At 45.7% G+C, this 18,326-nt stretch overlaps 2 protein-coding genes across 8 annotated transcripts in view; one reads left to right on the top strand and one right to left on the bottom strand.

Annotated features, from left to right (window-relative positions):
* Positions 1-14,689, bottom strand: part of LOC128345002 (uncharacterized) — a 39,774-nt gene extending 25,085 nt beyond the window's left edge. Inside the window, exon 1 of one of the 4 annotated variants that reach the window (XM_053296219.1) lies at positions 14,420-14,689. The gene's annotated coding sequence lies outside the window, so the exon portion shown is untranslated. Of the gene's footprint in view, positions 1-14,238; positions 14,366-14,419 lie in introns of those variants that run through there. The other 3 variants (XM_053296220.1, XM_053296222.1, XM_053296224.1) reach the window with 3 other exon arrangements.
* Positions 14,407-18,326, top strand: part of TUT7 (terminal uridylyl transferase 7) — a 46,029-nt gene continuing 42,109 nt past the window's right edge. For 2 of the 4 annotated variants that reach the window (XM_053296212.1, XM_053296215.1), the window contains exons 1-3: positions 14,407-14,559; positions 15,237-15,755; positions 17,869-18,047. In XM_053296212.1, coding sequence (XP_053152187.1) covers positions 15,257-15,755; positions 17,869-18,047 — 678 coding nt within the window. In that variant the 5' untranslated portion in view covers positions 14,407-14,559; positions 15,237-15,256. Of the gene's footprint in view, positions 14,560-14,769; positions 14,907-14,983; positions 15,124-15,236; positions 15,756-17,868; positions 18,048-18,326 lie in introns of those variants that run through there. The other 2 variants (XM_053296213.1, XM_053296214.1) reach the window with 2 other exon arrangements.

Raw genomic sequence — 18,326 nt, 5'->3', positions numbered from 1 at the left:
CTCTCCTCTCCCAGGCTCCTTGTGATCACAGGGGCTTGTTCCAGGCTCCCCCGCACACTTCCCACTAAACTCCTGCAAAACTCCAACATCCTGTTTGCTATCCCTGTTCGCTGTGTTCTCGGGCCTACACATCTTATGTAGAGAGTAGGCTTCCAACTGAGATACAGGATCAGGGTCAAAGGAATGTGACTTTTCATCTGCAGACCTTCCACCCAACACTTCCTTAGGCTAGAAGCTTATCAAATGCTGCATATGTCCCCCCAAACTTCATTCCCAATCACAGGTTGCATCTCTCCTTTTAGACCCTAATCCTGCATCCTAGCTATGTGCAAGGAACTGTCAGTTGCCAGAAGCCTTGTAGGGAGAAGGTGGCTTTAACATCTGCTTCCCAGAGACAGTGGCTGCCCAGTGGTGAGAGCCTGTGTGGTTGCTGTCTGCTGTTAGCTTGCCAGCCTGTGTGTGCCCCTAGCATGTGGGGCTGTGGCTGCCCTGCAGGTAAGTCAGCACACAGATCGGGGCCAGAGGGGGTGAGTCAGCAGTTCCTGAGGGTCAGCTACTCATATTAGCCATCTTTCTGGGCGTATGGAAGGACTGCTGCCATGTGGCGGTGGGCCCACCACCGGCAGGGTCGCCCCCTTGGGGGAGCCACCTCGGGGGGCAGTGAGACCCTGGTGATATTTTTTGGCTTCCGTTGTTTTTGGATCCTAGGTGTTTCAGATGTGTCTTGGTTTGTCTGGGGGTAGGGAGACGGGGAGAGGGGGTGGCCACTGACTCTGGTGTTGCTATTCCGGTGGTGGTGGGGAATAGAGGATGTAAAGTTCGCAGGTCAGCGTGTCATTACAGGGGAAGGGAAGTCAGAAATCTATTAGCTCTTTCCCCTTCCGGCTGCCCTGCCAGCTCTTTGACCTTGGGGAGCAGTGCAAACCTCCCACACATTCTCACCTTGCTTCTCTGTAATGCCAGGTCTGTCCAGAATAAGTCGGACACCCTCCATGATCTGATTCTGGATGAAGGGGCAGACCTGGTATGTATTACAAAGACTTGGTTGGGGGAGGCTGGTGGCCCAGTCTGGTCCCAGCTCCTCCCTCCAGGGTACTCTGTTGAGGAGTGGGTGCAGAGACATGGGCGGGGAGGTAGAGTGGCTGTGGTCTACAAGAACAACCTCTCCCTGACCATGATCCCTGTGGAAGTGTCTTGCCATATTGAATGTGTGTGCCTAAGTTTGGGGACCAGAGATACACTGAGACTTCTCTTGTTGTACCGATCGGCCCGCTGCCCAATGAAATCCCTAACTGAGCTGACGGACTTGGTCTCAGGTTTTGCGTTGGAGTATCCCAGGCTTGTGGTGCTGGGGGACTTCAATGCCCACCTTGGGACCAATTTGTCTGGGGTGGCTCAGGAGTTCCTAGCAGCCACGCCAACTATGGGCCTATCCCAAAGGGTCTCTGGACCGACGCACATTGCAGGTCACACGCTTGATTTGGTCTTTTACTCTGATCAGGGTGGTGTTCCATGGGTGGGGACTCCTGTGATTTCCCCATTGTCATGGACAGACCACCATATGGTTAAGGTTGGTCTCACAGTCACACCCCACCTTCAAAGGGGGAGTGGCTCATTAAAATGATCTGCCTGAGAAAGTTATTGGATACAATAGGTTTTTAAATGTTTTTTTCTGAACTGATGTTTAAGATTGTTAAAAATTGTGTTTAATATGTTTTATGTCCCCCCCCCCGAACAAAACATTAAAATATTTTGGTGCTTTGGGAACATGGGCAAGACTAATCAATGGTGGCGCTTTGCTGACTGCATATGTCACGTCCGTTTATGAGCAATGTAACTCATTATCTTCAAAACATTAAAAATTTCATTTTTGAGATTTAGGTGTAAGATGTTTCATCCTGGGCTAGATTCAGATATTAGCGGTTTGGTTATTAAATGAGAAATTAAACTACATTGTTAAAAATTATGTATAAGATTTTTGCAATGGATTTTTTTTTCTGAACAATGTCATTCATTATCTTCAAAACATTAAAATCATCTTGTGCTTTGGGAACATGGGCAAGCCTAATCAATTGTGCAGTTTTTGCTAGCTTCATCTGTCACATCCCCTTATGAGCGGGTGAGAAGCTTTCATTGCATGGGGTTGCAGCAGAGTCACTGCTGTTTGCACGCACAGGTCCTGAGTTCCAGTCCTGGACACCAGTCCAGATTGCACTGCCCCCAACATATTTTTGGGGACACAGGTTCAGCTATTAGAGGTGTGGCTCCACCTACCCCACAGATTTCAACCAGATGGGCTTTTCTGATGGGTCCACATCTCTGATTCACAAGGCTGTCCTGAGTTCCAGTCCTCCACTGGGATCCAATCAGTTTCCAGGCACCATGCTTCCACTCCTGGGCTGGGCCCCAGCAGATCGCACTCCCCCCCCCATCCCTTTACATCTTCAATGGGTATTTCTGTATGATGTCAGTGTTCAGCACCCTCTCATATTCCACCTACCCCATAGCATCATTCTGTGGTGTGTCTGTGTGTGCATGCACAGACAGTAAGTAGGTGGTGATGCTTAACAAGTTGGTGTATTGGGGTGGGGGTTGGAATTTTAGATCTCAGGGCCCCAGGGTTGATTGCCTCCTGAAACTCTTATGTCCCATAGCTTGCCACAATTTGCTGCCCTTAATGGGGCACGATAGCTCGGCAATTCATCCATGATTTAGGAGAGGAGAGCTGGTCTTTAGGAGAGGAGAGCTGGTCTTGTGCTAGCAAGCATGACTTGTCCCCATAGCTAAGCAGGGTCTGCCCTGGTTGCATACGACAGGGAGACTAGAAGTGTGAGCACTGTAAGATATTCCTCTCAGGGGATGGAACCGCTCTGGGAAGAGCAGAAGGTTCCAAGTTCCCTCCCTGGCATTTCCAAGAGAGGGCTGAGAGAGATTCCTGCCTGCAACCTTCGAGAAACCGCTGTCAGTCTGTGAAGACAATACTGAGCTAGATAGACCAATGGTCTGACTCAGTATATGGCTGTTTCCTATGTTCCTATTAGTTTCTGAATGCATGCTCACAAAAAGATCTTTTCCTGTCTGGGACATTTCTTTAAAATCCCAGAACGACTCAGACGTCTCATGACTGGAATCCTTTTATAAGTCTATGGGACATTTTGCAAGTTGCTTGCTTCTTGCTTCATCTGCTTAGGATTGGTAAGTATGACTTCTTAACATTTAATTTTCCCTTCCAAGAATGCTTAAAGATGTCAGGATGCATGCATTTCTGTACTAGAATATCTAGCAGATTTTATACTAGAATGGGGAAGGTCTATAGAAAAATTGCAAGGGGGACTCTTGCATGCTTATTTTTGTCCTCACAACAGCCCTGTGAGGTAGCTTAGGCTGGGAGATACATGACTGGCCTGGAGTGAACCAGTGCTTTGAGTTTCATGGATGAACGGTGAATCAAAATTAGGTCTCCCCGGTCCTAGTCCAACACTCTAAGCACTACATTTAGGCAGTGTTGGCTAGGAGAGGAGAGCTGGTCTTGTGGTAGCAAGCATGACTTGTCCCCTTAGTTAAGCAGGGTCTGCCCTGGTTGCATGTGGATGGGAGACTACATGTGTGAGCACTGCAAGGTATTTACTTTAGGGAATGGAGCTGCTCTGGGAAGAGCAGAAGGTTTCAAGCACCTTCCATGGCAGCTTATTCAAGATTGGGCTGAGAGAGATTCCTGCGTGCAACCTTTTTGGAGAAGCTGCTGCCATCCAGTGTAGACAATACTGAGCTAAATGGACCTATGGTATCATTCACTATATGGCAGTTTATGCATCTCCAACCTTTTCCCCATAGGGAAAGCAGCCTTGTAACTCTGCTTGGGAGGTAACAGCCTGGCCCATAGTGGGTTGTGCTGGGTGGCAATGCCCAATGGGTGGCAGGAATCTGTCACCAAGATTTCAAATAAATTGGGCAAGGATGATTTTTATTGAAAAGGTTGAAGTTTACACGTCTTTAATCTTTTCTCCATAGGAAACAATGGGAACTTCATCAGCCCCATAACTCAACTTGCGAGGCCCCAGGGTGGGCCGGAGCAGGTTGTGGTGTAGTGCACATAGGGTGCCACCCACTCACAATCCCAGGGCGCACTGGGGTTTGTTGTTGCAATGTCTGAGGTGTTCTTCTGAGAGTGGATTCAATGGTAGGGAGTGAGTGAGAGTGGACTCTCACTCATAGTAGGGAATCAGTGAGACTACATCTATTTGTTCAGATTATTTTCATCACAGAGATCAGCACAAAGAGGCAGCAGCAATGGATCCATCCCCTGTCTGCGGCTTCACAAAGACCTCTGGTGAGTTTTTAATTTTTCTTATGCTTATCCTGGAAACGTGTATTGTGAGTGAAGTAGGGCAGAAATAACAGATAGTTTCTTGTCTGATGTAAGCATACTATCTTCATCCTCATCACACTATCTACAGCTACTAGCAATATGTTCCTTATAACTTAAATCATTGCATGATTCCATGACAATCTGAATTATTTGCATTGAGTCTGCAAGCATAAGTAACACCTTTTTTACAGTCATTCACCTCTATAAATGGACGTAGCTGATTTATCAACCCAAGCAGATAAAAAGCCCTACTGGCCACGGCCTCAGTTGGAGAAACCAGGGAGAGCTTTTGGTCTAGGAAAACTCCCAAGCTAAGTACCTGATCTTTCAGGGGGAGTGTAACCCCATCTGGAGCAGGCAGATCGGTTGGCTAAGAGAATTATTACTATAGATTGTTAATAAAAATGGCTGACTGTCCCCGAAGGTATAAAGATCTAAAAAGAAACACAGGATAGACATCAGCAGCAGTCAGTAGGGATGTGCATAAAACCGGTTTGCCCGGTTAGGTTTGAATTCGAACCGGGTTCGAACCAGGAGGGGGTGGTTCGGTTTTGGTTTTGCTCGAACTCCCCTCTGGTTCGGTTTGAATTCAAACTGTTTCAAACCTGTTCAAACTGGTTCAAACCTCCAAAAGTGGGTGGGGTGGTAGCTGGCACCCATGGGTACCTGCCACCCAAACTCCAAAGCAATCGGACTCTCATACAATTTTTTATGAATTTTTGAATTTTATTTTATTTTTTCTCATAGGGTATAATGGGACTTGAACCAGACCATTATTCCCTATTGTGGAGCACCCAGGGGTGCCAACAACCACCCAAACCCCGAAGCATTTGGACACCCCTATGATTTTTTTATGAATATTTGAAATATTTTAATTGTTTTTCTCATAAGGTATAATGGGAACCAAATCACCCCATATCCCCTATTTTGGAGCACCTAGGGGCACAAAATTGGGGTGGGTGGTAGGAACCCAGCGGTGCCTACCCACCCACAAAACCCCAAGGCAATCGGACACTCCTCTGATTATTGGTGGATTTTAAAAGTATTTTTGAATTCCTCATAGAGAATAATGAGGATTGCAGCAAATGTATAGCTTCACGTCGGAGGGAAAGGGGTGGCCTAGAGCTGAGTGTGGTCGGTGGTAGTTTCCAAGGGGGGCAAGGAAGCTACCAGAATTATTTGAAAGGAATTGGGCAAAGTGCTGATTTTAAAGTGACTTTTGAAGTTTATGTGTCTTTAAGGTTAGCAATGAGAGTGGATTCATGGTTTGTCATTGAAAATCTTATATGCTACCAAAGAATCTACACTCACAACACTTCAGAAACAACAAAACCCACTACCCCATGGGTTAGCAACCCATGGGGGTGGTTAGCACCCTCTGTGTACTCTGGGCCACCCCAGCTCCCCACAAGTGGCTTTAAGGTTTTTCTCCATAGGGAAGAATGGAGGCTTCAGCAGCCACGTAACTGCACTTGGGGAGGGGGTGCTGGGGTGGCCCACAGTGAGGGTGCCAACCGCCCATGGGTTAGCAACCCATGGGGCACTGGGTTTTGTTGTTTCTGAAGTGTTCTGTGTATAGATTCTTTAGTAGCTTATAAGATTTTCTCTCTCTTGCAAATGCACTATGCCGGGGGTGTCAAACTAAAAGTTGGTGGTGTGCAAGATTAGATTCTGACACACTTCTGGTGGGCCACACCTAGCCTTGTGCCCACCTCAAAACACCTACCTTCCATCTCCTCTCTGCTCTTTCTCTCATTCCTTTTCTCTCCCCCGCCCTTAAAGTTGCTCAATTCACTACTTTCTACTCTCTTAAAAAAAAAAATCAGGTAAATAATATTTTGTTTTACTTTTAGAAGAAATTTGGGACATACCTGCTAATACCTACGCCCACAGCTAAGTAAGAACCTGTGTGGTGTAGTGATTAGAGTGTCAGGACTAGGATTGGGGGACTTGTGTCCTCCATTCAGTCATGAAACACACTGTGGAACTTTAGCTGAGACACACTCTCTCTCTCTCCCCTCCAAACCTGCCTCACGGGATAGCTGTGAGGACAGTGGAGGCTCTTCTCTTAGGGCAGGGTGGGCAATGCCCACCCGCCAAAAATGTCCAAAGAGACTAATAAAAATGGTCCAAAATCAGTAATAATTGTCAGCCATTCCATCCTCTGCCACCATTTTAGGTCTGACTGACTCAGTCACTGCAGCCCTGCACTTCCCTGCATGTAGCTTGAAAGCCTGCAGTGCGGACATATAGTGGGCGTTGGTAGTAAAATTCCTTAGACACCTATAAGAGCACACAAAACAGTTTCAAATAACAGTGTTCACTAGCTGAACCTACACAGAGCATCTGTGTGGTAGTTTACTTCCTTTTAGGGGTTTAGTTGGGAGAATTTGATTGGTTGGTTGTTTCTTTTACACTTCCCCCCGCCTCCTGCCCCAGTCTCTCTTCCTGCCCTCCCTCCACCTACCTCCTGCCCCCTCTCCCTGCCTCCTGCCCCAGTCTCTCTTCCTGCCCTCCCTGCACCTACCTCCTGCCCCCTCCTCTCACCTCCCGCTCCAGTATTTCTTCCTGCCCCTCCCCCACCACCTGCCCCAGTCTCTCTTCCTGCCTTCCCTCCACCCACCTCCTGCTCCCTCCTTCCACTTCCTGCCCTAGTCTCTCTTCCTGCCCTCCCTCCACCTAGCTCCTGCCCCCTCCTCCTGCCCCAGTCTCTCTTCCTGTCCCCTACCCCCACTTCCTTCCCCCTCCCCCACCTCCTGCCACAGTCTCTCTCTACCTGCCCTCCCTCCCGTCTCTCTTCCTGCCCCCCTACCCCCACCTCCTTCCCCCTCCCCCACCTGCTGCCCCAGTCTCTCTTCCTGCCCTCCCTCCTCTGCAAGCACTGTCAATCTTGGCTTATGGGAAATTTGCACGGAGCATTGTCGTCCTGTGAGATGGCTCAGTCAGAAGTCTGGTCATGATGGGCAGGCTGAGCCTGGGAACCAGGTGGTGGTGGTTGACTTGCAGCTGTTCATCAAATTAAAAAACTTTTTTGCTTAATATGTGCAGCAAAAGTGATCATGGAGCGTAAGGAAGAAGACAGACTGGAAGCAGTTGTGCACTCCACAACACTATATGTGTCATCTCTTCATGGACTGGGTCAGCATGGATAGCTTGGGGATGAGGCAAGTTCATATAACCAAATGTCAGTACTCCTCAGTTTATGAAGCATGTATGTTCTGTCTGAGAATTAATGAGTGAACATGTGCTTGCCTCAACGACAGGTGATCGATGCCTACCTGGCCTGCATCACAAGAAAGTTGGGCAAGAAGGTATGCAATGATGCGTTTTGAGCTGCAAGTATGTCTCCTATCGCAGCAGCAACGTCTAGTGTATTCTTAACATGCATTATATGTGCTACATAAATTAATGTCGGGATCATCTGCTAAAGGAACTGTAACCAGTTTTGATTAAGGATGCACAATCATGCCATTCCGAATTACACCTCTGTAATGTTATGATTGATACATTGCAAGACTTATGATTGCAATGGTATGCTGTCTTCAACAGGTCTTGGCAGTGAATGCTGTGGCAGCCACAGAAGATAAGGTAGTAACAGCTGATCTATCTTGTTTTCCCAGTGTAACAATTCTGCAACTGCTGTGAAGGAAGAGTGCCAGAGCACAATGTTCCACCCATGCAGCCAGCCGTGGTCATGGGCAGATCAACTTATCCACTGTCTTAAATTTTAAACTGGACTACTTTGCTGCTCCATGTGGTCCACACAGGAACATAGGAAGCTGCTATATACCAATTTAGACCAGCATTCTGACTTGGTATATGGCAGCTTCCCATGTTGCTATGTTCCTATGGACCTGTCCAGCAGGGTGCCTAGAGAGAACGCTGTTGTTCCACTGGAGAACTTTATCTGGATGTCCCAGTTTTCTGATTGCTGCTGATTTATGTATTTTAAGGTTGGACTTCTAGAACGTGATAAGGTCGTGATGCCGTACAACAGTGGAGGACACTGAATTGCCGTGGTAAGAGGTGGATTCTTCTCGGCAAGCATATGAAATTAGGTGCAAAGTGGCATCTGTAGCCATCCATGAGCAATGTGTTCATGAAGCTGCTGAACAGTTTTGTCTGATGACCATGTGTGCACCAAGCCATTTTGTATGTATTTTTAGGAGGATTAAGCAATTCTCATTCCTACAAAGTTTTCTGTTTTACTTGCAGATGATACATCCTAGTCTTGGCAAAATAGTCATAATAGACCCACTTGGAAATGAAAAGAAATTTGAGAACAAAATTCTGAAGAATTAGAGGTGAGGACAAAGTGAAGGTTGCAAGATTGCCGGTGAATATAAGGGGGATTTAGTCACAGAAACTCAACCTAACGCTTCTAAATCACCACTTTTCTTCTTCAGCCCTTCTAACCAACACTTCCTTAGCCTAGAAGCTTATCAAATGCTGCACACATCCCCCCAAACGGCATTTATTTATTTATTTATTTACCATATTTTTATACCGCCCAAGACTTACGTCTCTGGGCAGTTGTATTCTGAATCACAGGTTGCATCTTTCCTTCCAGACCCTAATCCCGCATCCTAGCTATGTACAAGGAACTGTCAAAGGCCAGATTGAAATACTGCATCCTAGTTATGTGCAAATCAAAACGAGATCTGAACCAACATATCCTGGTTAGGGGCCAAGCACAGCAGTCTGTTGAAGATTCAGGAATGGTTTGAACACTTGGTTGCTCTTTGTTTATACTCTCCCATTGATCTTGCAATAATTTCAGCTATGAATGGCAAAATGAAGCGATGGGTGGGTTTGCTGAAATATGTTGACATCCGCCCGAATGATCACCTGACAGTGCAAACTCATAATTTCACGAATGGTATCAATATCTCCAGACTTCTCTATGTGCAGAATCATCCTGAGGGCTGAGCAGATTGAAGAAACGGTAGGGTGGCAAACCAGTTATTTGAGTCACAGTGTTCAGAACGATGATCACAACTGCGGCCCCCTGATTCTAAAGGTAAACAAAACATGGCAGGAAACCTAGTATCCAGAGGACCCATAGTGTGGGCGCAACATGGTAACTTTTCTTCTGTCTGAAATATTTGCTTAGTTTGCAGAATCTTACCTTCAGAGTGAGGAAATCTCATCTGTACAAACCAATGTGGACCGCATGGTGCAGTTCAGGAAGGAAATAGCAATGAGGTTACTTCAAGAGTCAGGTAAAAAGCATTTTTGAAGGAACATGCTGTAGTTTCAAAGTGAACTTCTGATTGCAACCTTGGAAGTATATCTGAGTATAATTGTTCACTGCTCACTGCTCCTGTTACTACAGCAACTACTTCAACACTTCTCTTCTACCTGAGTTCTGAAAGTGGATTGCAAATTATACATGAATAATAGAATCCACTGTTGCCAAAGGGCTCAAGAACTTTGCAAAAGTTCTTCCACTTAGCCATTGCAAGAAAACATAGTGCAAGGAGGATCACACACACTGGAGAAAGTACTGTGGTAGAGTTGGGACATTAAGGTGGTAGTATGAGGATGAGGAGAACAGCTCCAACACCGGAGCTGTAAGCTTGCCCCCTAAGCAGCAATCTTGACCAGGCAGCTGTGGGCAGTGTCACAACTATCCAAGCACAGGGCAGATTTATGTGCACTGGAACCATGTCGTTGTTAATGGGAGCAATCATTGCACCACAGTTACATAAAGCAATTTTTCATGCAGATGATATAAGGAAATACTGCGTCATGTGTGGCAACAAAAGCAATGAGGATGGCTCAAAGAATAGCAATAGCAATAGCACTTACATTTATATACCGCTCTATAGCCAGAGCTCTCTAAGCGGTTTACAATGATTTAGCATATTGCCCCCAACATTCTGGGTACTCATTTTACCGACCTCGGAAGGATGGAAGGCTGAGTCAACCTTGAGCCCCTGGTCAGGATTGAACTTGTAACCTTCTGGTTACAGGGCGGCAGTTTTACCACTGCGCCACCAGGGGCTCTTCACCAGAAGAGAAGCACCTTGGTAAGACCAATGAACAGCAGTGTTATCAGAGCTCCTGAATGTAAATGCTGGTTGGCAGGGGCAGTTGTGTCATTGTTCTTGAAAACACAGGATACCAGCATTAGATATATTAACTGCCTCCCCCGCCCAAGGCAATACAATTTTTGCTAGCATTTAATCAAGGTCACTAGTGACTATAGGAATGGGCAGCACTACTCCTAAATCAGGCCCTCCAATCAGGTCCTCCTATGGACTTTCTATTGAGTGCATAGAAAGAAGGACTTCATAATCCATCTTAAGACATTCAGGAGTGCAGGTCTAGCATGGGTTTGGACGATGATGATGTGCAGACAATGTAGACTATCCCTCTATTAAAAATCCCTCTCCAAGCTTGTCTATTCATGAGTCACATCTGAGGACTGTATTCTGGAGGCCTTATGCTTGCATGAATGCAACAGATTAGAAGTGCTTGGAATCCCGTCCCCTCTCCTTGACACATTCTTAGCTCCAAGCACCAGCAATAGCACACTCTACACAGAAAATATGAAATGCTGAAGCATAGGTGCACATAATACATATGCTATCTCTTCTGTTTTGAAGCTAGAATGCCCATCGTGCAATCTCTACACACACAGTGGATGTGTGCCTGCAGGAGTGGAAGTCAATTGGAAAGATAAGAAGGCTGAGTGTGGAACATGCAGGTGACCCAGCAAATCTGCAAGCAGTTTCTGCACCGCTAATGCCTTGTTTCTGTGCTCTCTCTACCTAGTGCAGTGGTGATGACAATCAGTAATAAAGAACTATGTGATTATTAAACGTGTGTGTGCGTGCATGTAACAAAAATCACAGGATTGCGTAGGCTGTATAACAGAAGAATGGGACACAGGTGTTACTGTCCCTATGTATAGGAATGGTCAGCACTCCAATCAATCTAATTATTGCCCAAAAAGATTGTTGAGCATAGTTAGGAAAGTGTATGCTAGGGCAGAGCAAGATAACATCCTTCGAGACTAACATGCTGGCTTTCGTGACTCAGCCCTCGCAGCACACAAAGGTAAGGAGTTCAAAATGTTTAATTGACTGTGGTAGTGAAATCTGACAACACTGTCAGGGAAAACTGACTGCCTTGTGGATCAGAGATGAGGACCCATCAGAAAAGGCCGCCTGGGTGGAACAATCTGACAGGAATGCGGATGGGGTGGGGTGGGGGTAGTGGGATTTGCTGCGTCCCAGCCCAGGAGTGCAATCTGGACTGGCATCCAGGACTGAAACTCAGGACCTATGCGTGCAAACAGCACACGATAGCTGCTCATAAGGGGACATGACAAATGCAGTTAGCAAAGCTGCACAGTTGATTAGGCTTGTGCGTGTTTCCACAGCATCAAAGATTTTCTCCCCCTTTCCAGGTTACTAAACATCTGTGCTGTGAGTAACCACACCTCTAATTTCTGAACCTGTGTCCATGAAATATGTTGGGGGTAGTGCAATCAGACAGGGACAGGGAAAACTGACAGCCTTGTGCATCGGAAATATGGACCCATCAGAAAAGCCTGCCTGGTTGAAATTGGTGGGGTTGGTGGAATATGAGAGGGTGCTGAACACTGAGAGTCCTCCAGAAAAGAACACCCATTGGAGATGTAAAGAGACGGGGGAAGTGGGATCTGCTGTGTCCCAGCCCAGGAGTGGAAGCATAGTCCTTGGAAACTGACTGGAGCCTAGTGGAGGACTGGAACTCAAGACAGCCTTGTGCATCCAAGATGAGGGCCCCTTTAAAAAGCCCACCTGTGTGGTACAATCCGACAGGGACAGGGGTAGTGGGATCTACTGGGTCCTAGCCCAGGAGTGGAAGCATGGCCCCTGGAAACTGACTTGATCCCAGTGGAGGACTGGAACTCAGGATAGCCTACACATCAGAAGAGCCCACCTGGTTGGTGCAATCTGACAAGGGAAACTGACAGCCTACTGCATCAGAAATCCAGACCCATCAGAAAAGCCTGTCTGGTTGTAATCTGTTGGGTAGGTGGAACAACACCTCTAATAGCTGAACCTCTGTCTGAAAAATCTGTTGGGGACAGTACAATCTGTTGAAATATGGGGTGTTGGTGGAATATGAGAGCATGCTGGACACTGACAGTGTTTCAGAAAAAAACACCCATCCATGTAAAGGAGTGCAATCTGAGAGGGACAGGGAAAACTGACAGCCTAGTGCATCAGAGATGTGGACCCATCAGAAAAGGCTGCCTGGGTGGCACAATCTGACAGGGATATGGGGCCGGGTAGTGGGATCTGCTAGGTCACAGACCAGGAGTGGAAGCATGGTGCCTGGAAACTGATTGGATCCCAGTGGAGGACTGGAACTCAGGACAGCCTTGTGCATCAGAGATGTGGACCCATCAGAAAAGCCCATCTGGTTGAAATCTGTGGGGTAGGTGGAGCCACACCTCTAATAGCTGAACCTGTGTCCCCAAAAATATGTTGGGGGCAGTGCAATCTGGACTGGTGTCCAGGACTGGAACTCAGGACCTGTGCGTGCAAACAGCAGTGACTCTGCTGCAACCCCATGCAATGAAAGCTTCTCACCCGCTCATAAGGGGATGTGACAGATGAAGCTAGCAAAAACTGCACAATTGATTAGGCTTGCCCATGTTCCCAAAGCACAAGATGATTTTAATGTTTTGAAGATAATGAATGACATTGTTCAGAAAAAAAAATCCATTGCAAAAATCTTATACATAATTTTTAACAATGTAGTTTAATTTCTCATTTAATACCAAACCTCTAATATCTGAATCTAGCCCAGGATGAAACATCTTACACCTAAATCTCAAAAATGAAATTTTTAATGTTTTGAAGATAATGAGTTACATTGCTCATAAACGGACGTGACATATACAGTCAGCAAAGCTCCACCGTTGATTAGTCTTGCCCATGTTCCCAAAGCACCAAAATATTTTAATGTTCTGTTCAGAAAAAAAACTCATTTAAAACCTCTTAAACATAATTTTTAACCATCTTAAATCAGTTTTTAAAAAGATAATGCATTACATTGCTGCAAGTCTCTTCAAGGTATGGGCAGCCGAGTGGCTACAAACGGGGACTGAGCATGAGCAGAGACACGGAAGTTTATCAGGAAAAGAAGGAGGAAGTAGTGGCAGGGATAAAAACGCACTAGTGTGTCAGAAAACCCAACTGGGCAGGGCTCGTTGATGGGCAGGGGAAAAATACTGCTACACCGGGCAGGGCTCGTCGAGGGGCAGGGTAAAGTGCTGCTACACCTGACGAATGCCCGGGACGGGCGGAATAGAGCGAGAGAAAGGGGCGGGCATTTCACTCCCGCCTTTTAGAATCGGCTGAGGTTTAGGTAGTGCCCAAATTAGAACTGTTATGGAATGACAGCCCGCCGCATACTGCCGTCCCCGTCACCCCTGCTGCTTTCTTTCCTCCTCCGCCCGCTCGTTTGCCTGCCCTTCTCGATCCCCCTCGGCCGTGAGACCACCGCCAGCCCACCCCTTCTGTCTCTGGACTCCTCTCTCGCATCCTCCGGCCGGAACGCCAGGGAATTTTCCCCTTTCTGCCACGTCCCCAGCATCTCTCCCGTCTTGGAGAATTAATTAGATAGAAGAATAGATAGAATAAAGATAGCGCCATGGGGCGGGGAAATGAGGAAATAAACGCCAAGTAAACCTATTATTATTCCCAGGCCCTCCTACAATGCCTTAAGCGTTTTTAAAAAAACAATAATAAATCACTATAAATCATTTCGAAATACTCAAAGAGGTCACTAAGAGCATGGTAAAAATCACAAGCAATAAACGAAAGGAGAGATTTAAAAATAAATATAGCTATTTAAAACCGTACACCCGGCAGTATCACCACCCAATTATTTCCCATCTACCGGCACCTTCCCAGGGTCAGCCGCTGCCGCACGCAAGCGTCCTCACGCTGGTTAGAAATAGCACAGCCGCTGCCCTCACGCTGGTTAGAAATAGCACAGCCGCACGTGGTGATTGCGTCTCTCGCGAGACATCCGGGTTCTTACCGGAGTCTATTTCTCCGCTTCCTCCTTCCCCTCCTCCCCTCGGTAGTGTCACGGCATCGCTGCTCCCGGGTGTCCTTCCTGCTCTGCTGCTGGGTGGGAGCAGCGGAGGAATCGGTAACAGCCAGCCGAGAAGAGTCCCGGTGAGTCGCTCTTTATTGTGGCGTGTCATGGCAGCGCGGGAAGGAGACGCAGGAATTGTGCTGCCGTTGGGAGGAAGCGCGGGGGGGAGGGAAGAGAGGAGTAATCAACAGCCTGCAGTGTCTGGCGGCCCGGAAGACTGGACGGGGGTACACGGGAGCGCCGGGCAGCGCCGCTTGCCCACAAAAAAATAATCTCCCGCTTTTCCTTAGTTCGGAGTGAGGCTGGTCGTTGCTGAGTGAGGATGTGGGATGCTGGCTGTGTCCAGACACACCGACACCCTTCAAAGGCGCTCTTGAAGGCAGCAGTGATCCCGGGACGTCTGCTCCCCGCCCGTTTGTATAAATATGTATGGGATGTGACTTTAGTAAACCTACTTGGAACAATCAGTTGTTTCCTAAACTTTGTTCTGCCTGGTGATACAAGGGTGTCTTCTAGTCTCATGCTCTGTATTTAAAATCTCGTTTATGGAAGGTTCGAAAGGCCTGATGATGGGCTGCTGCGTGTATTGTGTGTATTGACATACTTCAAACATGTGAAGTCTCTTTGTCCATAAAAGCTGAGAGGTAATGGCTTGCCCAAGGCTTCTTGAATGGCAATCTAAATCTCCTTTCCATACTCCATGTTACACTATCTATGGTCCCATTTTGAAAACGTATTTCTTTCCCTCATTTCACAGGGAAAGAGCAAGCAACTATTATGATGGGAGATGCTTCGAAATCCTGCTTTGTGAGGCATAATAAAGAGCGGGGAATTTTAAATGACGATGATTTCCAGAAAGGTGCTTTAAGTCACGATTACCAAGTAATGGATGACTATGGAAATGGACATGGACACAGCAAGACAGACACAGGTCTTGAGAAGAGAAAAGGAGCACTAGGTCACTATGGAACAAGTCCTAGACGGGGAGCACATGGTTCTTTGAGTAGTCCAAATTCTTCTAAAAACATTGCTTACAGCCAAGGGACAAAAATAAGTGATGCCTCCAAAGACCAAATTAAGAAATGGGTATCTGACAACCATTGTACTACTTTAGACAGCTGGCGAGAGTACAAATCTACAGCCCGGATTCCTGTGCTTATCAGGACAAGGAAGGATTCTTCTCATGAATGTGAAAGCCTAGGAAGCAGAAATGTAAGGAGACAGCTTCAGAAAGACATGACAAATGAAGATTTGTTGGATAGGAAAGGACATTCTGGTAATGTACACATTTTAGATGCTTCTCTTTCCAGTTAACTGTTCTGTGTTGTTGGTGAATGCTGTCTTAGAGTTTTTCCCAGTTAACTTTTAACCTTGGAAGATATGAAGAATATGATGCTACAACATTTCAAGTAGTAATACTTGGTTATAAAATATGAATTAAGGTAAAACTGTCATAGAAAAGTTGGATTGATTAGTGACACTCCTGGTCTGCTCTAGATACTATAGCAAAAACTGGGATCCCCCACTCCCTTAGCAGTTAGAGCAGTATCCTCTGTGAAATAAGTGGGTTCAAAAATTGTACAGTTATGCTCCACATAACTCTATTAAACACTCTAGCCAAGGTTGGAAAAGGATTTCAAAATCATAGGTACAAGTCTTATAATACTACGAATGGCATTAGCTTTGTAAGGTTGCCTTTCTTGTAAGATGCAGAACATTGTGCAAAAGTCCAGCAAACATCTGTGGGCATGGTGCTGTGTGGGAAGTTCTCTTGCACCATCCCCACCTAAATGACGATGTACAAGATCATGAAGGTAGGAGTATCATTCACCTGCTGTCCGTTTCCACATTCTGTAGAAACTGGTTCAGAGGCAATGAAAAGAAATCACATGCAATTAAACACTATTGCATATAAATCAATTTGAACAAATTATGCACACTGATTAAAAACACTAGACCTCAATTTCTTCAGAAGGTAGTGATTCACAAGGTAGAAGCAACTCAAAACAAAAGTAGTAGTCTCACATGATTTTGTAATCCAAAAAAGATTACAAAAGTTTTTGTTAAAGAAACAAAGACTTTTCTGCAGTTGTCAGAACTCAGTCTCCTGATGCTGGCCCTACAACTGACTGAATGATGTTTGAGAGTAGAAGGCTGCTAGTTTTTGCCATTTCTCAGATCTCCTTGTCTGTTAAGAGACATCAAAATGTTAAAAGGAAGCAGGCCAGCCCCATCTCACAGGGAACGGAATCCTGCCTGCAGGAGACCACCACCAAGAAGGCCCTTTCCCACGTGTCTCTGCCAGATGGAGGCAACACAAATAAGAGGCCCTCTGCAAGTTCTTATGGGCAAAGCAGATTCAAATGGAAAAAGCTAGTCGCTTAGGTACATTGGCCCTAAACTCTTTAGGGCTTTAAAAGTCATTGCAGGCACCTTGAAACATACCTGAAAACAAACTGGTAACCCATGCAGCTGACACAGGGATAGTATAAGATAGTATAAGGAATGTTGGGGGCAATATGCTAAATCATTGTAAACCGCTTAGAGAGCTCCGGCTATAGAGCGGTATATAAATGTAAGTGCTATTGCTGTTGCTATTGCTATAATGTGTTTCATAAGTCTGGAACCAGTCAAGATACTTGCTGCCCACATTCTTGCCACCACATTCTTTAGGGGCTGCTTGGTTTTCTTTTTCTAGTTTTATGACTGTACATTAATATAGTATGATAATGACATGCTTTATGTTCATATAGTCCACAAATGTACCATTTCTGAAGACACAAATGTTAAGAGATACAAGCTTGAAGATAACTATTTGTTCCTTAAGGTGCTTCAAATGAGCAGTATTAAAAATAATGTAGTGCACATATATTTAAAAAGGGAAAAAATGGGGCTCTTTCATATGAAACTAAGCAAAACAGGGATAGCTGTTACTCTGAGCGTATGGGTTGGCATGTACATTAATTCTAACTTGTCTACCGCTCTATCATCTATTTCCACTCCATTAATAATTTTTTTAAAGTCCAAACAGATGTTTGAAAGAAGATAAGAACTGTCTGATACTGACACTTCCAGGCTGTAAAATGATGCATACTTATTAGTGAGTATGTTGTGCTGAATGCAGTAGGGTATCTGAGGAAACGTGCATAGGATTGTGCCGTGCATTTATTCTGGGTGGCTCATGTTGGTGCTGTACTTTCTCTGGTTGGACTGCAATCCCAGAGTTTTTGAGTCAGGCCTGTAGATTCCTTCTGAAGTTTCAGTGCTTTATCACTTGTGGTTATTCAGCAGGGGTTTACTTAGGTGTGGAATTGCGCTAAGCGAATAAAGAGTTCTGTTAATTTTTGCAATGTACTTAAAGCAACTTTGTTCTTAAAACTGCTGAAAAGAAATGAAGAAACATAGGAAGCCAAGGCGATCAAGAAGGATGAGAAAAGAAGATAATGACCAAGAAGATGATATGGATGGACCTGTTATAGATGAGTCTTTGCTGACAGAAAAAGAACTGCTAGGGTTGCAGCAGGCTGAAGAACGGCTTAAGCGAGACTGCATTTATCGGCTGAGGAAGGTAGCTATTTTTGCAATATGTTTTGTGGAATATGTAAATTGAGATTGGAGTTGTTGTTAGGAATTTCTCTTTCCTTAGCCTTTCAACATATTTAGTGGAGAAGATCAACCAAAATGGTGTAAGATTTAGGAAAGCATAAGAGTAGAATACTGAGAATGTTTGAATGTGGCTTGTGATCCTCATTTGCTGGTAAACTGTTGTTCAACCCATAATTGCTGGGTTGAACAAAGCAAACTGTGGTTTGCTGCAAATTAGGACTGGAGATCACATGAGTCCTAG

This window comes from Hemicordylus capensis, chromosome 2, assembly GCF_027244095.1.
Source record: "Hemicordylus capensis ecotype Gifberg chromosome 2, rHemCap1.1.pri, whole genome shotgun sequence".
Classification (NCBI taxonomy): Eukaryota; Metazoa; Chordata; class Lepidosauria; order Squamata; family Cordylidae; genus Hemicordylus; species Hemicordylus capensis.
This window is presented reverse-complemented; position numbering and strand designations above follow the sequence as displayed.